Source organism: Alosa pseudoharengus, unplaced genomic scaffold (assembly GCF_046254945.1).
Source record: "Alosa pseudoharengus isolate Yale_2024_CS ecotype anadromous, Long Island Sound unplaced genomic scaffold, YU_APseudo_1.1 YU_APseudo_1.1_scf_3, whole genome shotgun sequence".
Taxonomy (NCBI): Eukaryota; Metazoa; Chordata; class Actinopteri; order Clupeiformes; family Clupeidae; genus Alosa; species Alosa pseudoharengus.
Genome location: NW_027468718.1, coordinates 37,953,173 through 37,976,569, shown reverse-complemented (window position 1 = coordinate 37,976,569; position 23,397 = coordinate 37,953,173). Strand labels below are relative to the sequence as shown.

At 37.2% G+C, this 23,397-nt stretch overlaps 2 protein-coding genes across 5 annotated transcripts in view; both read right to left on the bottom strand.

Moving 5' to 3' along the window:
- Positions 1-23,397, bottom strand: part of vwa8 (von Willebrand factor A domain containing 8) — an 833,026-nt gene that overhangs the window by 91,268 nt on the left and 718,361 nt on the right. The gene's annotated exons all lie outside the window — the stretch shown is intronic.
- The window catches only part of tnfrsfa (tumor necrosis factor receptor superfamily, member a), a 109,072-nt gene continuing 92,331 nt past the window's right edge, over positions 6,657-23,397 (bottom strand). For 2 of the 4 annotated variants that reach the window (XM_076264215.1, XM_076264216.1), the window contains exon 10: positions 6,657-14,121. In XM_076264215.1, the coding sequence (XP_076120330.1) occupies positions 13,829-14,121 (293 nt within the window). In that variant the 3' untranslated portion in view covers positions 6,657-13,828. The remainder of the gene's footprint in view (positions 14,122-23,397) is intronic. The other 2 variants (XM_076264217.1, XM_076264218.1) reach the window with 2 other exon arrangements.

Sequence of the window (23,397 nt, the reverse complement as noted above, 5' to 3'; positions counted from 1 at the left end):
CCATGTTGATCTTGCATATGTTTTAATGAACATTTTAGCTTCAGATTTGCTAAATGGAACGTGTAATATTCCCCCCCCCGGACATGTTTCGGATTTTGACTGCTAAATAGCCTACGTCATTTTAGTGCGGTGTGCGGGTGATAGCGAGACGTTTTAGAAAAGTCCTGGGCAGCCACAAATTCCAATGTTCCGCGACAGCACTCCGAGTCCACTGCGCCCACCCTAACCCCACAGAAGCGCACTTGACATCATTTCACTTCATCACTTACGAAATAAATAAATATGAAATCAATTATTAATACTAAATGAGTTTTAGAGTTAAAATCGTTCGTTTTTTCAGCTGTTTCTGCAATGCTGTGGAATGTTGATAAGTCACAGCTGAGCGGACTAACTCAGGCGTTGTTAAGCAACGTCATAATAATTTTATAGGTGTAGTATATCACTTTTTAAATGACACCCTTTTCAACCTAGACCATGGTATAAGCTTTAAATATAGGCTAATAATCAGGCTGCAATGATCTCGCAAATAATTTCTGAATAGCCTAAAGTGTGTCGTCTCCACAGCAAGTGTGTCCTAATAATTTCTATCTTAGCGACTAGGATAGTGAAATGATTTCACTAGAAATACATTTATTAGTTTCTTTCAGCTTATCCATGGTTTTTTGAACGTGTAAATCGCATAGAATATGTAGGCCTATATCAACCGTAGGCCTACACACTTCATCGCTATCACATAGCTGAAACTACGCTACCGTTCTTACAGTAACTGACTCATGTTCACGTTGATCTCTATAACTGTTAATTTTTAGTAGCCTATATTCAAACCTATTCATAACCCTTTTTTGCTATTTGACTCATCATTTCACATACAAAAATATAAATAATGTCAGACAGCGAATTAGTAATTATTTAAAAATATATATAATCATTTTTAAAAATCTATCTCCTGCCAGCAGGGGGTGCTGCAGCACCCTCAGCACCCCCCTTCCTGCGCCCTTGGTGTTTGTTTTGCAAGCTTATCAACCTCCTCATTCCCCTTCACTCCAACATGTGCAGGTACCCAAAGAAACCTGATTTTTAAATCCTTTGCATTTAACTTATACAAAACCATATAAATGTTATGAATTATATCATTTCTTATAGATTTCCCAGTTTTCATGCTTTCTAAAGCTGAATAACTATCAGATATAATCACTGAATTATTTAAATCATTCCCCTCTACCCATTCCAAGGGCCAACAAAATTGCAACTAGCTCTGTTGTGTATACTGACAAATTATCTGTTAGCCTTTCCTGGCATATTACCCCTTTCTTTGGAATATATACTGCTGACCCAGCATGTCCTGTCTTTGGATCCTTGGAACCATCTGTAAATATGAATATATAATCAGAAAAATGCACATTAAGATAATATTTAACAATATCCCTCACTGCTACTTCCTTTGATTTATTTTTAATTTCCTTGTGAATGCCTAAATCTACATCTGGTATAGGGAAAAACCATGGAGGAATAGGAGGGACTGAGACCGTTGAGCAGTACTGTAACTTATGTAACCCTATATTCTCAGCTTTCACATCGCCAATCCACCCAAAACTTCTGTAATTGGACTTACTATGTTCCCAGCAGTCTTTTAAGATAGATTTAGCTGGGTGACTATCAACTTGTCCCTTCACAGGTTTTTTACACAGATAATTTTTCCACTTCATTAATTGCATCTTGCATTTTTGATTTAACATAAGATTCATTACGGCCTCTAAACCATAATGCTCCGTCATCAGCATACAGGGATTTCCTCATTTTCTGGTCAATATTTGAGAATATATCATTAATCATAATGTTGAATAACAATGGGCTACATACACTACCCTGTGGAATTCCATTCTCAACGGTGTATACCTCAGAGAATTCTGCTCCTACTCTTACCTGTATTTTCCTATTAAACAAAAAATCCAAAATCCAATTGTATACTTTACCACCAATACCCAATCGTTGTAGTTTAATTAATAACCCTTCTTTCCAAAGCATATCATATGCTTTTTCAACGTCAAAAAATACTGCTATTACCACCTCCCTATTAGTCTGTGCTTTCCTTATATCTGATTCTAAACATAATAATGAATCCATTGTATTTTGCCCTTTACGAAACCAACTCTGATATGGAGAGAAAAGGTCATTGCTTTCTAAATAATGGGTCATTCTAACTGTAATTATTTTTTCCATTATTTTACACAACTGCGATGTTAAAGCAATTGGTCTATAACTAGACGGATCAGATGGGTTTTTCCCTGGCTTTAGAATAGGTACTATAATTGCATGTTTCCACACTGATGGAAGCTGACCAATTTCCCAAATTTTATTAAACATTTTTAGTACTATTTCAAGTGTCTCATCTGTCATATTTGCTACCATTTTGTAACATACCATGTCTTTTCCTGGAGTAGTTTGTTTTGCATTAAGGACTGCTTTTTTCAACTCAAACATATTTAAAGGTACGTCTAATGGATTTCCTGAATGTCCTTTCTTTTCTAAAACATCTGGGAAATTTTCTAACACTTTCCTTCTGTTCGCTTGTGCTTCCTTAGTGAGGTTCTCAGAACTATGTACTTTCCTAAATGTCTGAGCTAAAACTTCAGCCTTTTCTAAATTAGTAACTGCCACTTTATCACCATTTTTAAATACAGGTAATTCATACTTCCTTTTAACTCCTCCCATCCTCCTTATCATCCCCCATATATCAAATAACTTCACATCCCTTCCTATGCTATTACAAAATTCCCTCCAAAAGTTGCGCTTTTGTGTCTTAATTGTCTTTCTAACTACTGCCTGCTTTTTTTATACTCTATCAAGGCATCCTGAGAATGATATTTCTTAACATATTTAAAAGCTTTATTTCTTGCTTTAACTGCTTTACTGCACTCATCATTCCACCATGGTACATTCTTACATTTCCTATTTCTTTTACTTTTAGGTATTGTTTCCTCAGCTGACAATATAATTTCATTTACTAATCATTTCATTTACTAATACTCATTTATTTCTATTTCTTTAATCTTATTAAGTTTAAGACATTTTACTGCACAAATGATCTGAAAATATTCCCAATTCGCATTCTCTATTTTCCACCTTGGAATATTTTTAATCCTGTCTTGACACATCCCTGATCCCACTTTAACTAGAATAGGGAAATGATCACTACCTATTGTTGTTTCCTTATCTACACTCCATGTACTAATACCTGCTATTGCACTAAAAGTTAAATCAAGTACTGATTCAGTATTATTTATACTGTTAAACCGTGTTCCCTCACCATTGTTAAGACATACCAAACATTTGTCATCAATATATTCTTCTAAAACTGAACCATTTGCATCTGTACTGTTGCTTCCCCATAACGTATTGTGGGCATTAAAATCCCCACACCATATTACCTCACTAATTGGTGATCCCACAATATTTTCCAAAATACTACCCTCTATTTTCCACAAGGATTATAATAATTTATTACATCTATAGAACCTTTACTAGTCCATATCCTTATCGTAATTGATTCATTCTTATCATTTACGATTATAATTTCATAGCTTAAACCATTTTGTATAAATGTTACTAATCCTCCCCCTCTACCATTCCCTCTATCTCTTCTAACTGCTGAATATCCCTTAATAATAAAATCTAACTCTGGTTTCAACCATGTTTCTTGTATACATATTATATTAGGCTTCTCTTTTATCTCATCTAAATATTTCTTAAATTCTTGGCCATTTGCTATCAAACTTCTAGCATTCCATTGTAGTATGCCTAAATTTACCGCCATTTAATCTACACCAGCATTGTGCTGGGTAGACTGATTGTCTGTACTTAGGTTATCCCTAACTGATTCCCAAACCATTCCTTTTATCCCCAAGTATTTTTCAGCTGCTTTCACAATAATTTTGATCCTTTCGGTACGACTCGTGGTCTGTGCAGAACAATTGATAATTTCAACCATAAAAATCACAAAGTCATGTTTGCTGACAACTAAATTGTCCTTCCCAGTCTTTCCATCCTCTTCATTTATTGTGTCATTTCCAATACCCTCATTTTGTTTTTGTATTACATCCACTCTGGGGGCCAGCTTCAGAGTAACTAATGCCTTCGGTTACCTTAATTCGTTGTACCTCTTTGGCTCTTTTACTAAATTCACAGCCCTGATATGCTGCACTGTGCTCCCCTCCACAGTTACAACATTGATTGCGAACTTTGTCACATTTATCATAATCATGGTATCCTCCACACTTACTACACCTCTTCTTACCTTTGCACACAGCCGCAATATGCCCAAACCGTTGACACTTATAACATCGAAGTGGTGGAGGGATGTACAATTTAACCACATAACTCATAAATCCAACAAAAACCTTATCTGGCAATGTTTCCCCCTCAAACGTTAGCATGACTGATAGGCTGTCGTAAATATCTCCAAACCTCTTCGTTTTGAGTCTTTTAGCTTCACATACTTTAACGTGCTTAATGTTTGTTATTATAGCATCTATCTGTACATTTACCGGAATACCAGTAATGACTCCTCTGACTAAATTTCTGTCATTAGCCTTTGAACATTGCACTAGTTTACCATTTTTTTTATTTATCTTAACTGCTTTTTTGAGTTGTTCTTCGCTTTTACAAAACACCAGTAATTGTCCATTTCTTAATATTTTTGCACTCCTTACCTCTCCAATTTCTTTACTTATACCTTTTGTAAGTTGTATCGGATTCCATTCTCTGAACGTAGTACCTTTTTGTCCCAACTTAACAAATACCTTATATTGTTCCCCACCATCCTTTAAAGAAGCACTTTCACCACAATCAGATGTACTATTCTTTTTCTTTTTACTTTGATTAGTATTCCACTCTTCGTTAACTTCGCTGTCTTCCAACTGTCACTCCCCGATGTGAGTCGCTACCCGATGTGAGTCACGCATGCTCAGATTGATAGGTTTTACGGCATAACGCCAAGGGATCCGACTGAAATCCATAAAATAATTCACTTTTCTGTTTCAAAAACGTTTTAGCTATCTAAGATTGTTTGATTGCTAACGTTAGCAAACGCCATTCAAGTGACAGCCTTTGTTGTGCTTGATTGCTTACTTACTTGCCAGCAGTGAACAAACTTCGTTATGTAGGTCAATTTTTATTGATATTACAGAAGTCTCTCGCTAGCAGGCTACTTCAGCCTCTAATCTAGAACTGACATTAGAGATCATGCTGTGAAAATGTGATGCCTTACGCTAAATAATACATTACTGCTGTGTAGGCTAATGTCATTATTCTGTGGCTAACAGCACAGGTAGTCGCAAAGTAGCAAAGTGACGCATGCGCGACTCATATCCGGTAGCGACTCACATCGGGGAGTGACACCAACTCTCCAGTGCTCCCCAACTCTCCTGTCTCACTTCCTCCTCCGTCACTTCCTTCCTCCATCTCCTGACCATTCACAGCCCAGCTGTTGCCATCCACCTGACACGGAGTCAGTTTCCGTTTGCGCTGACGTTCACCTGGCATTTCGCACCTCACAATGCATGTTTCTGGTTCACCTGTTGTTAATAAAGCAAAATCGCCCCTTTGTAGGCTATTTGGTTGTAATGGAGAATTCTTGCTGTTAAACTGATAGTTCATGATAATGAAACAACACACCATTCTACTTTTGAGGGCTAAATTAAATTAAATATGGCTCGTTTTCCGTTTGAACACATCGTCATCAATATTTAAAATGACCAATTTTTGTGAATGTGCATGGTTATTGTTTCAAAACCGGAAATCAAATGAACGAAAAAGTAGGCCTACAAGAACCCAATTACAGTAACTAGCCTAGGCCTACATGAAAAATTCACTGTTGTTGCATGAAATGTAATTTGTGTTTAGCCTAAATCATCAGTTTCTATCATCTAATATGAAACAATATACTATATAATTCGCTACCGGGCTGTCGGCAGTAGGCCTAAAGCCAAAGCGTATGGGGAGTGACGTAGGCAAAGAAAACATGGCTGAGTTGGATGTGGGCGGGGCTTGATGTCAAGCCTCGCCTTCCCGCAGGCTGCAGCGAGCTGTACTTGAAAAATTTAGTCACTTGCATTTGTCGTCACCAGAGCACCACCCACATACATCTCATTAACAATGCAGCTCATTTGCATGTTGTGAACTTGAAAATGAAAATCGAGAAATGGAAAATAAATCGCAAGCAGGTGTCAGTTTTCATTTTATTTATCATTTTGGCATACATTGTGCGCATTGTCAGGAAAAGGCAAAGTCAAAGTGAAGTTTGCATTTTCATTTTTGGCAGTAATATACCAATGGATGGTAATGAAAATGAAATGACAAATAGACGTTTTCAATTTACTTTTATTTTTGTCACAAATGTATCGTGGCCCCAGCCGTGGCGCGGCTGGCTGGGGCACCTGCACCGTACGCCGGCGACCCGGGTTCGATTCCCGCCCCGTGGTCCTTTCCGGATCCCACCCCGACTCTCTCTCCCACCCGCTTTCTGTCATTCTTTACTGTCCTGTAAATTAAAGGCATAAAAGGCCAAAAATATATACTTTAAAAATACTATATATATATACTTTAAGAATATATACTTTATTCTGGGTGTAAGCTACACAGGAATAAAAAAACATATCAACACTTGAAGCTTTTATTAAAAATGTAAACATCCTAGATACATTTTAGCAACAAACATATATAACAATACAAACAAGCCAACAACATAGGATGTAAAATATGAGACTTGGATTTGGTGTGCAAAAACACTAGCTGTCAAAATTAGTGAGAGTATCGTCAACTTTACAACATAGATGACAGCCATCTACTCCTTCATGAAACTACATTTTACAACATTTACATGCACACCATATTCCTGTTTTAATAGGAATAATGACAATATTCTGATTGCATATGAGTCATGTAAACACCATAACTAAATTAAGATCATATTCTGATTACCGATTGGGGCATGGAAACACATTAGTTGGAAAATGCCCCTTTCAGAATACCAGTTTATGTCTGCGAATGTTTGTGCAATTTTGGCTACATGGTGAAAAATGTTTGTTTTCTAAATTTTGCACTTCTGGAGTGAAGATGAGGCCAATTTATTTGTTCAAATCATGAAAGTTTGAATGTTATGGAATTTATTGATGAGCGGAAATATCGCAATAGTGGCATCTTTGAAAGAATTAGTGGAAAATCCACAAAGAACATTATTGTAAGGCTAAAAAAGCAAAACAGTAGCGGCTCTTATCCAGCCAATTTCACTTATAGATGAAATTCAGGGACAAACCGCTGAGAAGTCATTTATTTACAGTGTATTCAGGACACAGGCAGCTAGCGGATGGTGAGGTGATGTGTGCTGTAAGTGACAAAAAAAGTTTTAGCCTAAAAAACGTATGACATCGCTTAGAGCACCTTTAACCAGAATATGGATTGTAATCGGAATATGCCGTGTATGTAAACAGTCCTTGGTACAACCTAACAACATGTCAGCAGTTGCTGGTCATTCTGATGTCTGAAGTATTTTCTGTGTAAAGAAGAAAATGTGTATAAGAGCTAAATTTGTAATTACTATAAACAACTAGTAATATTAAGGTAATGCATGAAATGCATGAATACATGAAGCTGTGCATGTCATGTGGATGTGGTTTTAGTGTTTGTACAGTCTTAGCTTTATGACCCTAAATGTTCAAACATAGTAATTTTCAAATTAGTTTGAAAGATTCCTACTAGTTTGGATATGGTGCGATCAACAGGACTATTACTGTAATTAATTATTCCAACAGCGTAATTATGGATGACTGTTCATTAACCATTACCACAAATAGAAAAAAAAGATAGAAACCAACTATTGATGTATAGTGTACTACTAATGTACTTCTATTTGGAGGTTTCTCATCTGACTATAAAGATCAGTATAAGTCACAAGTGCAGTCATCATCAGATTTCAACACAGAAACAGGTAGGAACAACAAATCAATTAGGAAATATATTATGTATACCTTCTCTGCGTACCCTTCTGTCTGTATACACTCAATTGTCAAAGGGCAATATATGAATGATTCTGTATTGTACTTTGTAGGCAAGTACTGTTGAAAGTTATATATATATATATATATATATATATATATATACATATACGCAGTGGGTTGCATAAGTATTCACCCCCATGCTAAAGTTGACTAGAAAGAGGAATAAAAAAATCCTCTTTTGGAAATTGATCTTAATGCCTTAATTAAAAAAATGAGGAACATTTTGGATGATGGACACCAATGTTATTCCTCATTTTTTAATTAAGGATAAGATCAATTTCCAAAAGATGATTTTTTATTCCTCTTTTTAGTCAACTTTAGCATAGGTTTCTTAACTTATGCACAGCACTGTATATGAAGAGCTCTTTTCCAAAACACTATAAATCCATTTAATGTCATGTTATTTAATTTATTTAGTATTTCAGGTAATATCAATAAAAGTGCAGTTGTATTGTTTTAAACCAAATGCAAATGATATATGAAAATGCATTTAAATGGTGGATATAGCGTTTTGGAAAAGAGGTCTTCATACATACATACATACATACACACACACACACACACACACCACACACACACAGACAAGTCAAAAGTTTGGACACACCTACTCATTCATGTTTTTTTAAATTATTATTATGACTATTTTTTCACAATAACTTTTTTTAACTAAAAAAAAAAAATTTTTTTGTATGATATTATGCAATAAGCAAAAACGTGTAACCAAACCATTTAAAAAATACATATTTTAGGTTCTTCAAAATAGACACCTTTCCACCACACTCTTAAACAAATTCTGGGTATTTGGAATGGAATGGGTGTCTTAAAAGGAATTCGCAGATATTTTTAAGGAATTGTTCGCTGCTTTTCTTTCACAAATTTTAAATGAAAAGCATGAAATTGACTTTAATAATGCCAATAGTATGCAAAGATTAATTTTTAATATAACATGTGAAACAGATCTATTTAAAGACATTTGTGTTCTGTTTAGGGCTGTCAAAATAAGGCGTTAATTTTGATTAATTAATTACAGAAAGAATAACGTGTTAAAAAAATTAACGCTGATTAATCACATTTCATGGTGACATTTGACCCAGTCCAGTCTGGCTACAGTGACTGAAAGAGGCAGACGAGAAAGCACTGTTTGGTTAAGTGAATGAAACATATAGCCTAGGCTACGCTTAAAAAAAACGCCCAGACCTCTCTACCATTTCTGTAGTAGGCTAAGGAATTTCCGTTGCCTACCATAGGAGTTCGTCAAGTCTCACATCAAATTACCTCAATGCAAAGCAGTCCGGACGTACGAGTTAGCACACATCTTCATGATAATAATGCTAGACGCCAGACTTGTCAAAGCTAACTTTGGAAACGTATTGTTTACTTAGCCTAACCTATGATCGACTAACTAACCGACGAACTCCCTTACTAAATCGACTAGGCCTATATTTGTTGCACACTTGAAACAAAATGTCTTCACAAGTATGTTGAAGGTGGTTACATTTATTTCCACTCAAATAACTTCACACATTACATTTCCGTTCGCACTTGTATGCTGCTTTTATTTGTATAGTTTTTCCTACTGTTTTCATCTTTTTCTACTCAACTACTCTGTCTCAGAGCCATATACATATATATATGGCTCTGCTATGTCTTATCCTGGACTGTCACCTACTGGATAGAAAAGGCAACAACATTAATTATATGAATAAAATATTCAACATGTTTAAATGGCCAAAAAAAAGACAAATCATGGGGGGTATACCATTTTTTGCATTTGCATTTAAAATGCTAAAAATCTGACACCAGGCACTACACTGCGCCAAAAGGGAAAATTATAATAAAAGAGAGACGTTGAACTTTAAAGTTTATAATGTTGGTTTGGCTCCTCATTGATTTACTCATCTGCCAAATGTTTTTTTTTTAAATAAGTTCATAGCAAAAGTGGATGCATGTGATTCATTTAGATGAATCAATCAGAGTATGTAATTAATTAGATTATTTATTTAATCGGTTGACAGCCCTAGTTACAGTATGTCAAACTTTTCATGTCTTCAGTAATGTTACATTTCTAATGTCCAATCTAGGAATCTATTACAGTGCCTGTTCAAAACATGCTATTAGGTAGGTAGCGCCTGCTTTAAAAATAGGACCAGGGCTGGGACGATTAGTCGACGTGATCGATTACATAAATTTGTCGATGTAAATAATTTGCGTCAACTATTCGCAATGTAGATTTATTAACACACCCGTGATGATCTACATCCCGATTTAAACCAAAGATTCTAGAGTGCACTTTGAGAGATGCATCCAGGGCTGTAGCTAAACATATTTGTTGCGCATGCTACAAAAAACATTCTGTGCGATGGATGATTTACCAACGTATCACCGGTGCAATACAGTTTTGCCTATGGCTATACATGCGTGAGACTGAGACGCTTGTTTGTTTGTTTGAAGTGTGTGTGTAGGTTATGTGATTGGGGAATTGATGTGCTTTGATTCCAACTTGGTAGTAGTAGTCTAAAAACGCGACTAAAAAGCATGCCCACGTGTGTGTACATAGTATCCAAACAATCCTACAACATATTGCGAATTATCCTCCCGAGCCCAGCAAGTGTTTTGCCTAAAGCGAAAGTATATTCCGACCGGGCCGAGGTGGATTCATATCTCTGTAAAAGTCTATGACAATCGCCTTGTTCCTTTGCTTTTTTTAGAACTGAACTGAAATCCCACCATTCAGTTAAAACGTCAAAGAAAGACATCCGCTGAGAATGTTCGCTTCTACCTGTCAAATTTGAACCCAGTTCATGCTTCATGCGCAACATACAGTAACACTAGTCTTGCTTAGTGGGCCTAGTGCTAAAAAGATCCGTTCCGAAAAAGAAAAAAACTTCACGACTCTTTCATTATGGCTGCTTTAGCCACAGACCTTCAGCTACTAGCATAGTATATTATATATACTCTTTTGATCCCGTGAGGGAAGTCTGTATTTGTATGGAACAATCTAGTAATGCATTTCATGAAGGCCCTTTTGGACATAAACCTACTCATGTGCACCACTGATTAGATGTACAACTGCATTTCGTTTTAGGCTACTGGTATTTCACTTGATGGTATTTCTTCCTGATAGCTGTTGAAAACTGCATGGAACTGACAGGGATTGTTTTATGGTTTTGTTTTAAAAATAATAATGATAAAAATAATAGTAGTAATAATAACAATACATCATGCTGATAGCTTCTGCTTTTCCCAAATACAATGTAACCTACCGGTGTGCATGACCTTTTATCAGTCCAGTTGCAATTGATGTACTGTGATGAACTGCCCTACATGTGATAGTTTTTAAAGATTTTTAAGGTTTTATAACGATGCTAGAGATTTTGTGGCTGGTGCTACAAATCTATTCACCAATACTCAGCGCAAAAAAGTTAACATACAACCCTGGTATCGCACATATCTTATGTAGGCTATTCTGTCTGATACGCCATGCCCTCATCACCTCACACATGAAACATAAAAAGGTTAATGCAAATAAAATTAATGAAATGTTAATGAGAAACTTCCTGATATTGGGGAATGGAAAATTAATAACTAATGGACAAATTAATCGTTAGATTAATCGAAAAATTAATTCGTTAGATTAGTCGACTAATCGAAAAAATAATCGTTACATTAATCGACTAATCGGAAAAATAATCGTTAGATTAATCGTTTATAAAATAATCATTTGGGACAGCTCTAAATAGGTCCATATGGAAAAAAAATAATTCTAGCTAAATGAATAATGAATATTGAATATTATTATATCATAGGCTAATATATTACATTTTATTATAATAAGTAAGCATCATTTAAGCATGGCTGCCTGTGACATTTTTTACAGATCAAAATGGCATAAGCGTAACAGCTGTTTTGAGTTAAGGCTATATGTTTAGCCGAATTAATTAACTTGATGATAGGGAAGACAAACCATTTTGTGGAATGATGCATTGTCATTTGAAATTTGCAATGATGTGACTTTGGTAGCCTGTAAGTGACACATGCTCTGTCTGCCACTCAGTGTCTGTAGCTGGCCATGCTTTTCATGTGTGGCATTCTGAAACTCGGTCCTCGGGACCAAACAGTTAACATTTTCCCTTGTTTCAATTTGGGACCCTGCAATCGGAATTGTGGTTTGTTTATTCATAGTCCAAAGACAGTCCAAATTAGCCTAGGCTATTCGAAGTGTCAGTTAATGAACACTTCGTTTCATATTCGTTGATCATTTTGAATAACCAATGCATAGCCAACCCGTGTGGGTTGGCGTGTTGTTGCAAAATCCTCTGAATCATTTTATGCAAGCACACCACATCTATAGGCAGTCTTTATATTGTTGAAGTCAGACATGATAATCATTCAAACATCTGGCATTCACTTGACTTTCTACCCGTGTGCATTGACTCAGTGCTGCCAAAGCTCTGCTTCTACCCTCTCTGGTGCTGCTGTGCTGTGCTGTGTGAGAGGAGGGGTGGCTACAGTGGCTATATCGTTTTGCAGATATTTAACGATATCTTTTGTATTTCTTATCCAAACAACATGAAACTTGGCACTCTGGTCCGCAGCAAGACACTTGCAAAGTCTGAAATCAATTGGACAAAATATAAAGGAAAAGTAATGAATGAATGCATGTGTCCAAACTTTTGACTGGCATATACATGTTGCAAGGGCGATGTGAATATCATGGTTACAGACTTGCCAGTTGAGTCCCAAGTACTACTGGTGAAATATCTATAAACAGTATAAATATTGACAACATATTGACAAATAAATAAATGTATCCAAAAAATAAATTAAGCAAGGAAAGCACTGGTGACTTAAGAGACAAGAAAAAAAAGCTTTCCAAAAAAAGATGTTTTACTGGAAAAAAACAAATATTGGTAGATATTGATAGACAGATAAGGCAATCAGTGTTGATAGGTTTGAACTGTGACTATGTTAGTGTACTCCATTCCTGTGCTTCTATTCTATTAGTTTACGTGGAATACATTTACAGTGCACCTGAGCTATAGCACCACATATGAATCCTTAGAACTGCCACTGAGTGTTTTTAACATAAATCATCTTAAAGTTAAAGCTGACTGGTATTTAGCAGACACTTTTATCCAAAGCAACATAGACTCGCATCGACAGGTCAACCAATTGTCAGGTGAACATTGTCAGGCTCCACCATGCCCACTAATCATCTTGTGGCCAGTACGTGCACTCAGAGCAGTAATGCACCATTGGTAATCTGTGGTAATAAGTGGTGGTAAAACCACTTTAGCAATACTTTCAAGAAGAGTGCTTACCAGTAAGGTAACTAAGTCCATGCATTAACTTAAACTGGCCATGGAAACACAATAAAGTAAGCCTACCATGTTTTACTTTTTTAAGCAGTGCATACCACTGACATCACAGAGTCTTCACAGAGATATTAATTCAGCTAATTATTACAGTCATAAACATGCCTGAGAGCAGTGCATAGGGCCTGTATGGATAGGGAATGTACAATCCAGAGCAGAGTTCAGTGTTGGCTTTATAAAGCTAATCATATGCTACATACAGGGCAGAGAGCTCCACTCTCAAAAATGTCTGGATCATTCCAACCAGCTAGTCCACAACTGGTGAGTAGAGACAAACCAAAGGGCTTGGTTTTGGTTCACAAACACCCCAATTATCAGGAATCTAGACCTCTAGGTTCTCCTTTCAGTCCTAATTTGACTTTTCTTCATACTCCCTTCCTGAGTTGAACCAGGCATAGGTCATGCCAACCGGTAAAATCCTCTCTCTACAGCCTTAGTGGCAATGTTTTCAGCCGAGTAACGTTGGTCCAGCTGCAGCAGTGCCTGGATCAGATCATTGATGTTGGCACGGAGCCCTTCTCTCTGCATCCACACACAAAGTAGTTCATACACCTTGTCCGCAGCTGGACTACTCTCAGCAATCTTAATAGCATTGTCACTCACTCCAATACTGCGGAAGAACTTGTTGTGGAACCGTACATCCAGAAAGGTGTCAAACAGGTCAAAACTCTTGCTGAGGGATGTCTCCTCTCCTGGTGTGAGAAATGAAAAAAAAAAAGATGTACATAGGTTATATATGTTATGTTACATGACAATATTACAGAGGGTTGTCAAAAAAAATGTTAGTTCATGTGACATTGGTTCTGGCTCTTTAAAAAGCTTAATGGTAGAGATCTGCAAGAGGATACTCTTTGTTTCTGGTTGATACAACTGGTAGCTTACATTTCATATATTAAAGATGCAGTCAGCGGGAAGTCGCATTTGTTTATGTTTATGTTTATAGTTAAATTTATAATTTAAAAGTAATCATCTCCTTACAGCTGCTAGCTGCCCATTTGGTGAGTACAGTGTAAAGAAAAAACGGTTTCCAGGCTCCGAAAAACTCGAAACAAACAAAGTGGGGGCAGCCTGTTCCCCAAACAAAAATGAAGCCCTGCGTGGAATTTCTCTGGGAATACTGATGGGAGGGGAGAACTACCTCTCTAGTGTGTTTCGTTTGGTCCTTGGTTAAATGATAATATATGCTGTTTTGGACTAAAGCATCTGCTAATCATTTTAAATATAAATTTAAACAAACAAATGTCATCGCTGACTGCACTTTTAACGTAGACTTATATATATATTTTTTTTAAATATCATTTTTAACTATTATAATGTTGTTCATATTCTGAAAGTCACTTTCGACAAGTGTCTGCTAAATAACCATTACTGGTAATAATAATAATAATAAAAATCTGGATTTGGCTTCTGATCATATGGCATTGCCAAAACTATAACATTTCAGGAACACCATGAGGAAATTTGGTACAAAGATTCCCTTGGGCCCAATCTTAATATCCAATGATTCATGGTCTTAGAGGTCCATTTCCCGCTAAGTATATGGGGGCTAACTGTCAAATCGTGGGCATGAGGGGTTTCCTTCAGAATTTTTGAGACCTTTATGCCTACTTTCAGTATGTTGGCCTTTCTGCAGACTTTACACAAGGGAATTACCCAACGTTCATAGTGTTGTAACATGAAACCATATAGGGAGATAGTTAATTGTGCTCTGAATCAAACAAAGTGTGGATTCATCTTCTGACATACACCTTCTCCATTCTGGTGGTTAATATGGGAAAGGACAGGCCTCACTCCACTTTTTCCACATACAGTATACAATCCACCTTCCTCAACGCAATGAAAAAAGACCTTTATTAACCCAAATCAGAGGCGTCACTAGACTTAAGGCACAGGCCCCCTCCACCCGTCAGAAAATGTTGCTTATTTTAAATGTAAAATGCATCCGTCTGGTGCATGAAGGCGGCATGAGAACGTGGAATTACATCATGATTTTTTCGATGGAATGTCTTTTTTTACATCGTATACATCGTATCCTAACTGCTTGTCCTATCTTAATTTAAGTTTCAAAAATAGGAAAAATCCTATCTTCCTATAGACCTCCTATCTTATCTTAACTCAAGAAATGCTAACTGTAACTGTCAGTTAGATTTTTAAATCGGCAATCAGCCTGTCATGCCTGATTAGAATGTATACGAGACTGCCTGTATCTATGATTAGAATGTCAGGTTGCAAATATGGTGTTCTAAAGACAGTTGGTTGCTCAAGATAAACAAACCAAAATATCAGAGAGAAGTAGGCCTAGGTTAGGCCTATGTAGGAAGCAAGAGTCAATATTGATTCATTTGATGAACAGGATAAAAAGATGAAACACAAAAAACCTATTTATAATAATACGTTATATGTTATAATGATTAATATTTATTTGTTATAAATGTTTTAAAACACATAGCTTATAGGCCTAGGCCACATTTTTAAGTTTTCACTTAAAGGTCCAGTATGTAGGAAATAATGGAAAATAAACTGTAACCATTTCAAAAATGACCACCATATGTTGTCAGAGAGTGAGGAAACACGATGAATTGAAGTAATGGCTTATTTGACAACATTACTCTAACCCGTGAAACCCCGTAAAACCCATGAAAAAAATCAGTTACGGGGCGGAATCTCTTGGAATTTTCGTTTATGTTTTGAACGATTAATTCTAGAATAGCATATTAATAATGGGCTGGCGCGTCCTCCTATTTGGGTTGCCAAATTAGCAAAGGCCAACTGTCAACAGCTGTCAGTTGTAGTCATGAACGCCTACAAGAAGCAGGCAAATTTCCAAAATTAAAACAAGAAACAAATTAAGTGGACATCGGAGGAGCTTCCTGAGATGGTGACGTCTTCGTCAAACTAAGAATATCAAGTCTGACGCAGAGCTGGCCATATTTCTCCACAACAGGTAGCCTATGCTAAACTTCATCTGCATCGCTAACTTCAGCTAAATATGTTACGTTGGTTAGAGAGGTATTTTTTGTTTTCACTGTTTCCGTAATGTGTAGCTGGGTCATGGCTGGAGAAACGTTAAAGCAGCTGCAGGTCAACTAACGTTAGCTAAGTCTTCATTACATCTGGCAACCCAGAAGAGGCTTGCGTCTGGTAGTCTTGAGAACGTTCACCAGTGTTTTGATTTTGGCCTACAGAACGTTCGTAAACAATCCTACAAATCGCACCTTTAATTAACTTTAGTGAAATATGCTTTATGGTGTCCATTACAGTCATGTCCATCATCTTGTCATACTCATAGGCTAGGTAACAACTCAACAAGACTGTTGCAGTCAGTTTTGGCAGTTATTTTGAATTTAGGACAGGGTATGTGCCATCCTAAATTAGGATTCCTAAATTAGGAAATTCTTGAGTTAGGATGGTTCTGTAATGGCCAAATTCCTATCTTAAGTTAAGATAGGCCTTTTATAAATGCAGTTAGTAAACATGCTTCTGTAATACCAAAAATCCTAAATTATTAGATTAGATACTTTATTGTCATTGTACACAGAATACAACAAGACATAGTTTGGAACAACCCTGCGATGCCCACAGATAAGCTAAAAAAAGACAAAAAAATATACATACAGTGGGCAGTGCTTCGACTTGGCCAGCTTCACTCGCAGTCCGCGCGTGGGATCACGCGGTATCACGCGACTTTAATTTGTATTTTCCCAGTGAGACGCTGCAACAACCCAAACAACCGGTAGATGGCTCAAGTGAGCATGGTGTCTCGTAAAAAGAAATGGAGTCTGGAAAACCCTACACAGACTTTACTACAGACTTTAGCAGACTGGTTTAGAAATAATTGAATAGCCAGAAATATGCCTGCCCTGCCCTAATAAAGAAATATTTGGTTAACTGCGAGTGAATCCCGTTTGCTCTGTCTCTCGGGCACCCACTGAAAACATCGAGCACCAACGTGTGCCAGCTTACAGTCCCGGCTAAATTTACATTCATTTAAAATCAAACATCGCAGTTTATGTTAAAATCAGCATCTCTCATAATGTGATTGGATATGTTGCTGTCAATTCCCTACTTCATATACTAACCACCAATGAGAGCGTCTCTCGTATGAAAATTCCTGACACTTCCCACCTGAAGAATTATCGCAAGGCTTTCAAGGGTCTTCAGCCCTGAATGTTTAAAATGTATATAGCCCTGAATATCATTTTAAAAGTAGTCTGACAAAACGTATTGTTTTGGGACACAGCTAAACACTGGTACCTCATAGAACGTCTATAACATAGCCTAGGTGGTCGCAACTCACAAAAGTAAAGCAGATAGAAAGAACTCACGCAAATCTAGCCTACAACACGCAGAGTCAGACAGCTTTATGCGCAGGGGAGAGAGCGCGCGCGCGCGCGTACTGTGCTTTATGATTGTTGCCTTCTGATGGTATCTTGCTAATTCACTGAACTGCATTAGGTGACACAAATGCTATTGCCTTTATCTTATAACTCCTTGTCTGAGCGACTACCACCTATGGTTTTTAAAAGTCAGATGTTCCCTGACAAAGACATTCGAAAATTAAGAATGTTTATTGACTTGAAAAATACACTAATTTTTGCAAACTCCCTTCATTCAACCCTTGAAGACATCGCGGTCTGGTGCGCTATGTAGATCGTTTCTCGTACCATTTAATTTCTCAGAATTTAGGTCTACTAGGCCTACAATAACGTCATCACCAAATACATCTTTTATTTTAAGTTGATCAACCACAAAGAGTAGCTAGCATAGGCCTACTGTGCACTGACGACTGTAGCAGCCCAAGGTAACCAGTTGTTGTAGATGAGAGGCAACCCCTTGTTTCAGATAGCCTGGACAACATGTTACCTGGGTGTTGGCTACGTTAATTGATAGTTAATTGATTCGCATAACATATTAGTTGGCTCAAAGAGTAGGGAATCAGGATGGAGAGAATCACGCGTGTGTTGCTTTTGCGGGATCGAATCTAGTTTAATGCTAGTTTTCAAAACATATATTTGGGGGCCAAGCAGCGAAGCTGCGAAGGCACCCATTGTGTTTCTATGTTTTCTTATTGGGGGCCAAGCAGCGAAGCTGCGAAGGCACCCATTGTGTTTCTATTTGTTCTTATTATTAGGGGTCCGAGCAGCGTAGCTGCAGGAACCCTATTGTTTCTGTACCGTTCATTTTTTGGCCAAAATTCTGTAAAAGTCATACTGCAGCCTAAACCGTAACTCCAAAACTCTTGAAATTTTCAGGTATGGTTACCAGTACCCCCCTCTACCCATAACCCAAAATTTGGGGTACTGCACCCAAAGGTGGCGCTATTGAAAAAAAAAGTTAATTATGCTTATTTCTCCTTACCAGATTCACCTAGACTCAAAATTCTTTCAGAATATTAATCTCTAAACTCAGATGCATCTTTTTGGCCCTGGTCTTATGGTCTACAAATGTTTACTTTTTCCACAATTTCATGGAAAATCCAAACATTATAAAAAGTTTCACACTCTTCAAAAATAATCGAATCTTCACCAAAATTCTCACAGACAATGTTTAGACCAAGCCTCACAAAAGTTATCGCTCAGAATTTTGATATTTTGTTCCATTTCAGAGATATAGGCCAATAAAGTTAGACCACTTAGGCCTTTTTTCCTAGATCACCTATATTCCTATAAACCGTAAGTCCTAGAAACTTGACATTTTCAAGTATTGTTACCAGTACCCCCCACTACCCATAACCCAAATTTGGGGTACTGCACCCAAAGGTGGCGCTCTTGTCAAAAACGCTTATTTCTCCTTACCAGATTGACCTAGACTCAAAATTCTTTCATCATATTAATCTCTACATTCAGATGCATCTTTTTCACCCTGGCCTTATGCTCTAAAAATGTTTACTTCTGCCACAATTTCAGAGAAAAGCCAAACATCATAAAAAGTTTCACAGGCTTCAAAAATTATCAAATCTTCACCAAAATGTTCACAGACAATGTTTAGACAAAGCCTCACAAAAGTTATCAAAATAATTTGGATATGTTGTTCCATTTCAGAGATATAGGCCAATAAAGTTTGACCACTCAGCCTATTTATCCTATATCACCTATATTCCTATATGAGTATTTTTTTTTCTTGGATAACAAGCATACAGCCATCATTAGGTGGATACCATTAACAATGCACATTTTCAGATCTGTACTCTTTTTTATAAAGCCCTTAATTCTATTGTCAAATGTATGCTAGGAATTTTCTTGATGTTGTGTGTTTGCCAACACACATTTTCACCACCCAATATGTAGGATTGTCAGTGGCTCAGTGGGATAATGCAGAGTGCTGGTGTTTGTTAGGTTGAGAGTTCGAATCCTGGTAGAGCTTTAGGCTCAACCTGCATATGCTATTGGTTATTGAAGATTCACACCATTGAACAGCACCTGAATGACATCAGGCAATCAACTTACACAGTCATTAGTTGCCAAGAATCAGAATGCTGAGACACTGACATTTAGGGGAACTTCTTTGTTTACTATGTTTCCTTCATCATTAAGTCTATCATATTTATATTTCATCCATTAGTGTTCTTCTCTACAAATGTCTAATTGCCCCAGAATATCCAAAAGTTTTCAGGTGTACTCTTTCAGGAAAGCCCTTCATTTTATTGTCAAATGTATACTTGGAGTTTTTCTTGTGTGTTTACAAACACACATTTTCACCATTTGAATGTGACTGCTGAATGTGTATGATTGTCAGTGGCAGAGTGGGATAATGCCTAGTGCTGGTGTTTGTTAGGTTGAGAGTTCGAATCCTGCAAGAGCTTTATGCTCAATATGCACATGCTATTGGTTATTGAAGATTCACACCATTGAACAGCACCTGAATGACATCAGGCAATTGACATTCACACTCATTAGTTGCCAAGAATCAGAATGCCGACACACTCTATGGCATATAGGGGAACTTCTTTGTTTACTATTTTTCCTTCATCACTAAGTCTATCATATTTATATTTCATCCATTACTGTTCTTCTCTATACATGTCTAATTGCCCCAGAATATCCAAAAGTTTTCAGGTGTACTTTTTCAGGAAAGCCCTTCATTTTATTGTCAAATGTATACTTGGAGTTTTTCTTGTGTGTTTACCAACACACATTTTCACCATGTGAATGTGACTACCCAATATGTAGGATTGTCAGTGGCTCAGTGGGATAATGCCTAGTGCTGGTGTTTGTTAGGTTGAGGGTTCGAATCCCCGGTAGTGCTTTAGGCTCTAGCTCGAATACTATTGGTTATTGAAGATTCACACCATTGAACAGCACCTGAATGACATCAGGCAATCAACATACACAGTCATTAGTTGCCAAGAATCAGAATGCCGAGACACGACATTTAGGGGAACTTCTTTGTTTACTATTTTTCCTTCATCATTAAGTGTATCATATTTATATTTCATCTATTAGTGTTCATCTCTACAAATGTCTAATTGCCCCTCCATGTTTGGAGTTTTTCTTGTTGTGTGTTTACCAATACACACTTTCACCATGTGAATGTGACTGGCCAACATGTAGGATTGACAGTGGCTCAGTGGGATAATGCCTTGTACTGGTGATCCTTAGGTTGAGAGTTCAAATCCCACTTGAAGCATTAGTGGGTTGTGGATGTTAGCATACTACAATAGAATGCTGTTTGGTTGTGGAGGTTAACACACTATGACATTACAGCTACTTGTCAATATGGACTTGTAGTGCAAGGCAAGTATTACTGTATAATTATAAGCTGTAGCCTATAATTATTTGTTATTCTTATAATATTTGTCATTTCTTATACATATTTAGTCGGCTCTTCCACTTGACAGAACAACTCTATATCGGTTAAGGATGTCACGCATGAAACAATGCTGCAGAAACACGAAAATACGACTTTGAGTTTAGTAGGCTATAATTTTCAGTTCCTGTTTATCTATTGCACAATGGGTAATAATTTAAAGGAATCGTGTTGCAGTCTTGTAAATAGTGACCCTGCAAGATCCCTAGTCATTGCAAAATCATAGTCTGTGACTTAAAACTCTACTACTTGTCTTTATGGCGGCCTTACATTGTACGATTTTGGTCTGTTTTCACAGTCGGCGACTAAATTTCCAAAGTCGGACAGAAATCATGGGAGTTGTACTGGAATCGCGGCGCGCTCCCGTCAACTAGATCGTTTAGTGTAAGGTGCCAATCTTAGCGGTTTTAAGTCAGTCGGAGTCAGTCCTTTTCTAGTTTTGCCGTTACGACAATATTAAACATGTTTGATATATCGCAAGTCTTTCTAGTCGTGGCTCATGCAAATACTGACGTGAACTATAAAAACCAATAGTGACCTCTCTTCAACACCAAACAGGAAGGGGCAAAGTAGGCGACAGCTGTAGCCTATATGATTATTTGTTATTCTTATAATATTTGTCATTTCTTATACATATTTAGTCGGCTCTTCCACGTGACAGAACAACTCTATATCGGTTATGGATGTCACGCATGAAACAATGCTGCAGAAACACGAAAATATGGCTTTGAATTTAGTAGGATATCATTTCAGTTCCTGTTGATATATATTGCACGATGGGTAATAATTTAAAGGAATCTAGTTGCAGTCTTGTAAATAGTGACCTTGCAAGATCCCCAGTCATTGCAAAATCATAGTCTGTGACTTAAAACTCTTTTACTTCTCTTTAGATGTGAGAGGGTCTGAGACTGTAGTCTTTCAAAAATCTTTTCCAAATCTTTGCAAATCTTTCCAAAGTCTGTCAGTGTAAGGAGGGCTTTAGATGTAAGAGGGTCTGAGACTGTAGTCTTTCAAAAATCTTTTCCAAATCTTTGCAAATCTTTCCAAAGTTTACCTGCTGGGAAACCCTGTAGCTCCGGAGCAGGGGCTCAGACCAGGATAAATTGTTTGCTCGCCCTCAGTTCGCTCTTTTGTTCATCTCAACCCAGCACTCCAGTGTGTCCTGCTCTGTGTGCGTCTTTGAGTTAACGTAAGTCATCACTTTAATCACCCTCACTATGACTTTTGTGATGTTTATCAGTTTGTAGAGTAGCTCTGCCATCATGTGTAAAGTTAAGGTCTTTGTTTGTTGGTTTGGTGTGTTGGAGTCCCATGTGAGAGATGATTAGGTGATGTTGGTTGACTTGGGATGTCAAGTATTGTTTAGTTGTACCTTATATAGCCATATGATTTCAGTTTATTGTTCAAATGTCAATTGGTTTGTTTGTGAGTTGGGATCTGTACTGATTTACCCCATTTCACTGATTACTCCATTTTCTGTTTGTTTCCTCTTTGATGCAGCACACATACAAGTAAAGAACAAAAGAACAGATGAATTGAAACTCAAATAAAGTTAACTTGTGTTGCACCGAAACCTGCCATCTCCGTGTCATCACTCCATACCATTGAGCCTTCTGACCGAGGCTCTGCCTGCTCGCCACACACTCACTCTACCTCGACCCACATCGCCCCCTACAGTTCCTTCAGTTGGGTTGTGGAGGTTAGCATACTAGAATAGAATACTGTTAAGAATACTGTTGGGTTGTGGAGGTTGGCACACTATAACGTTACAGCTGCTAGTCAGGACTTGTCGTGAAAGGCAAGTATAACTGTATAATTAAGTGTGCTTGCAAGCACACTTATTGTTAAGTTTTATTAGGGGTCCGAGCAGCGTAGCTCAGAATTTTGATATTTTGTTCCATTTCAGAGATGTAGGCCAATAAAGTTAGACCACTTAGGCCTTTTTTTCTAGATCACCTATATTCCTATATGAGTATTTTTTTTTCTTGAATAACAACCATACAACCATCATTAGGTGGATACCATTAACAGTGCACATTTTCAGATCTGTACTCTTTTTTTATAAAGCCCTTAATTCTATTGTCAAATGTATGTTAGGAATTTTCTTGATGTTGTGTGTTTGCCAACACACATTTTCACCATGTGAATCTGACTGCCTAATA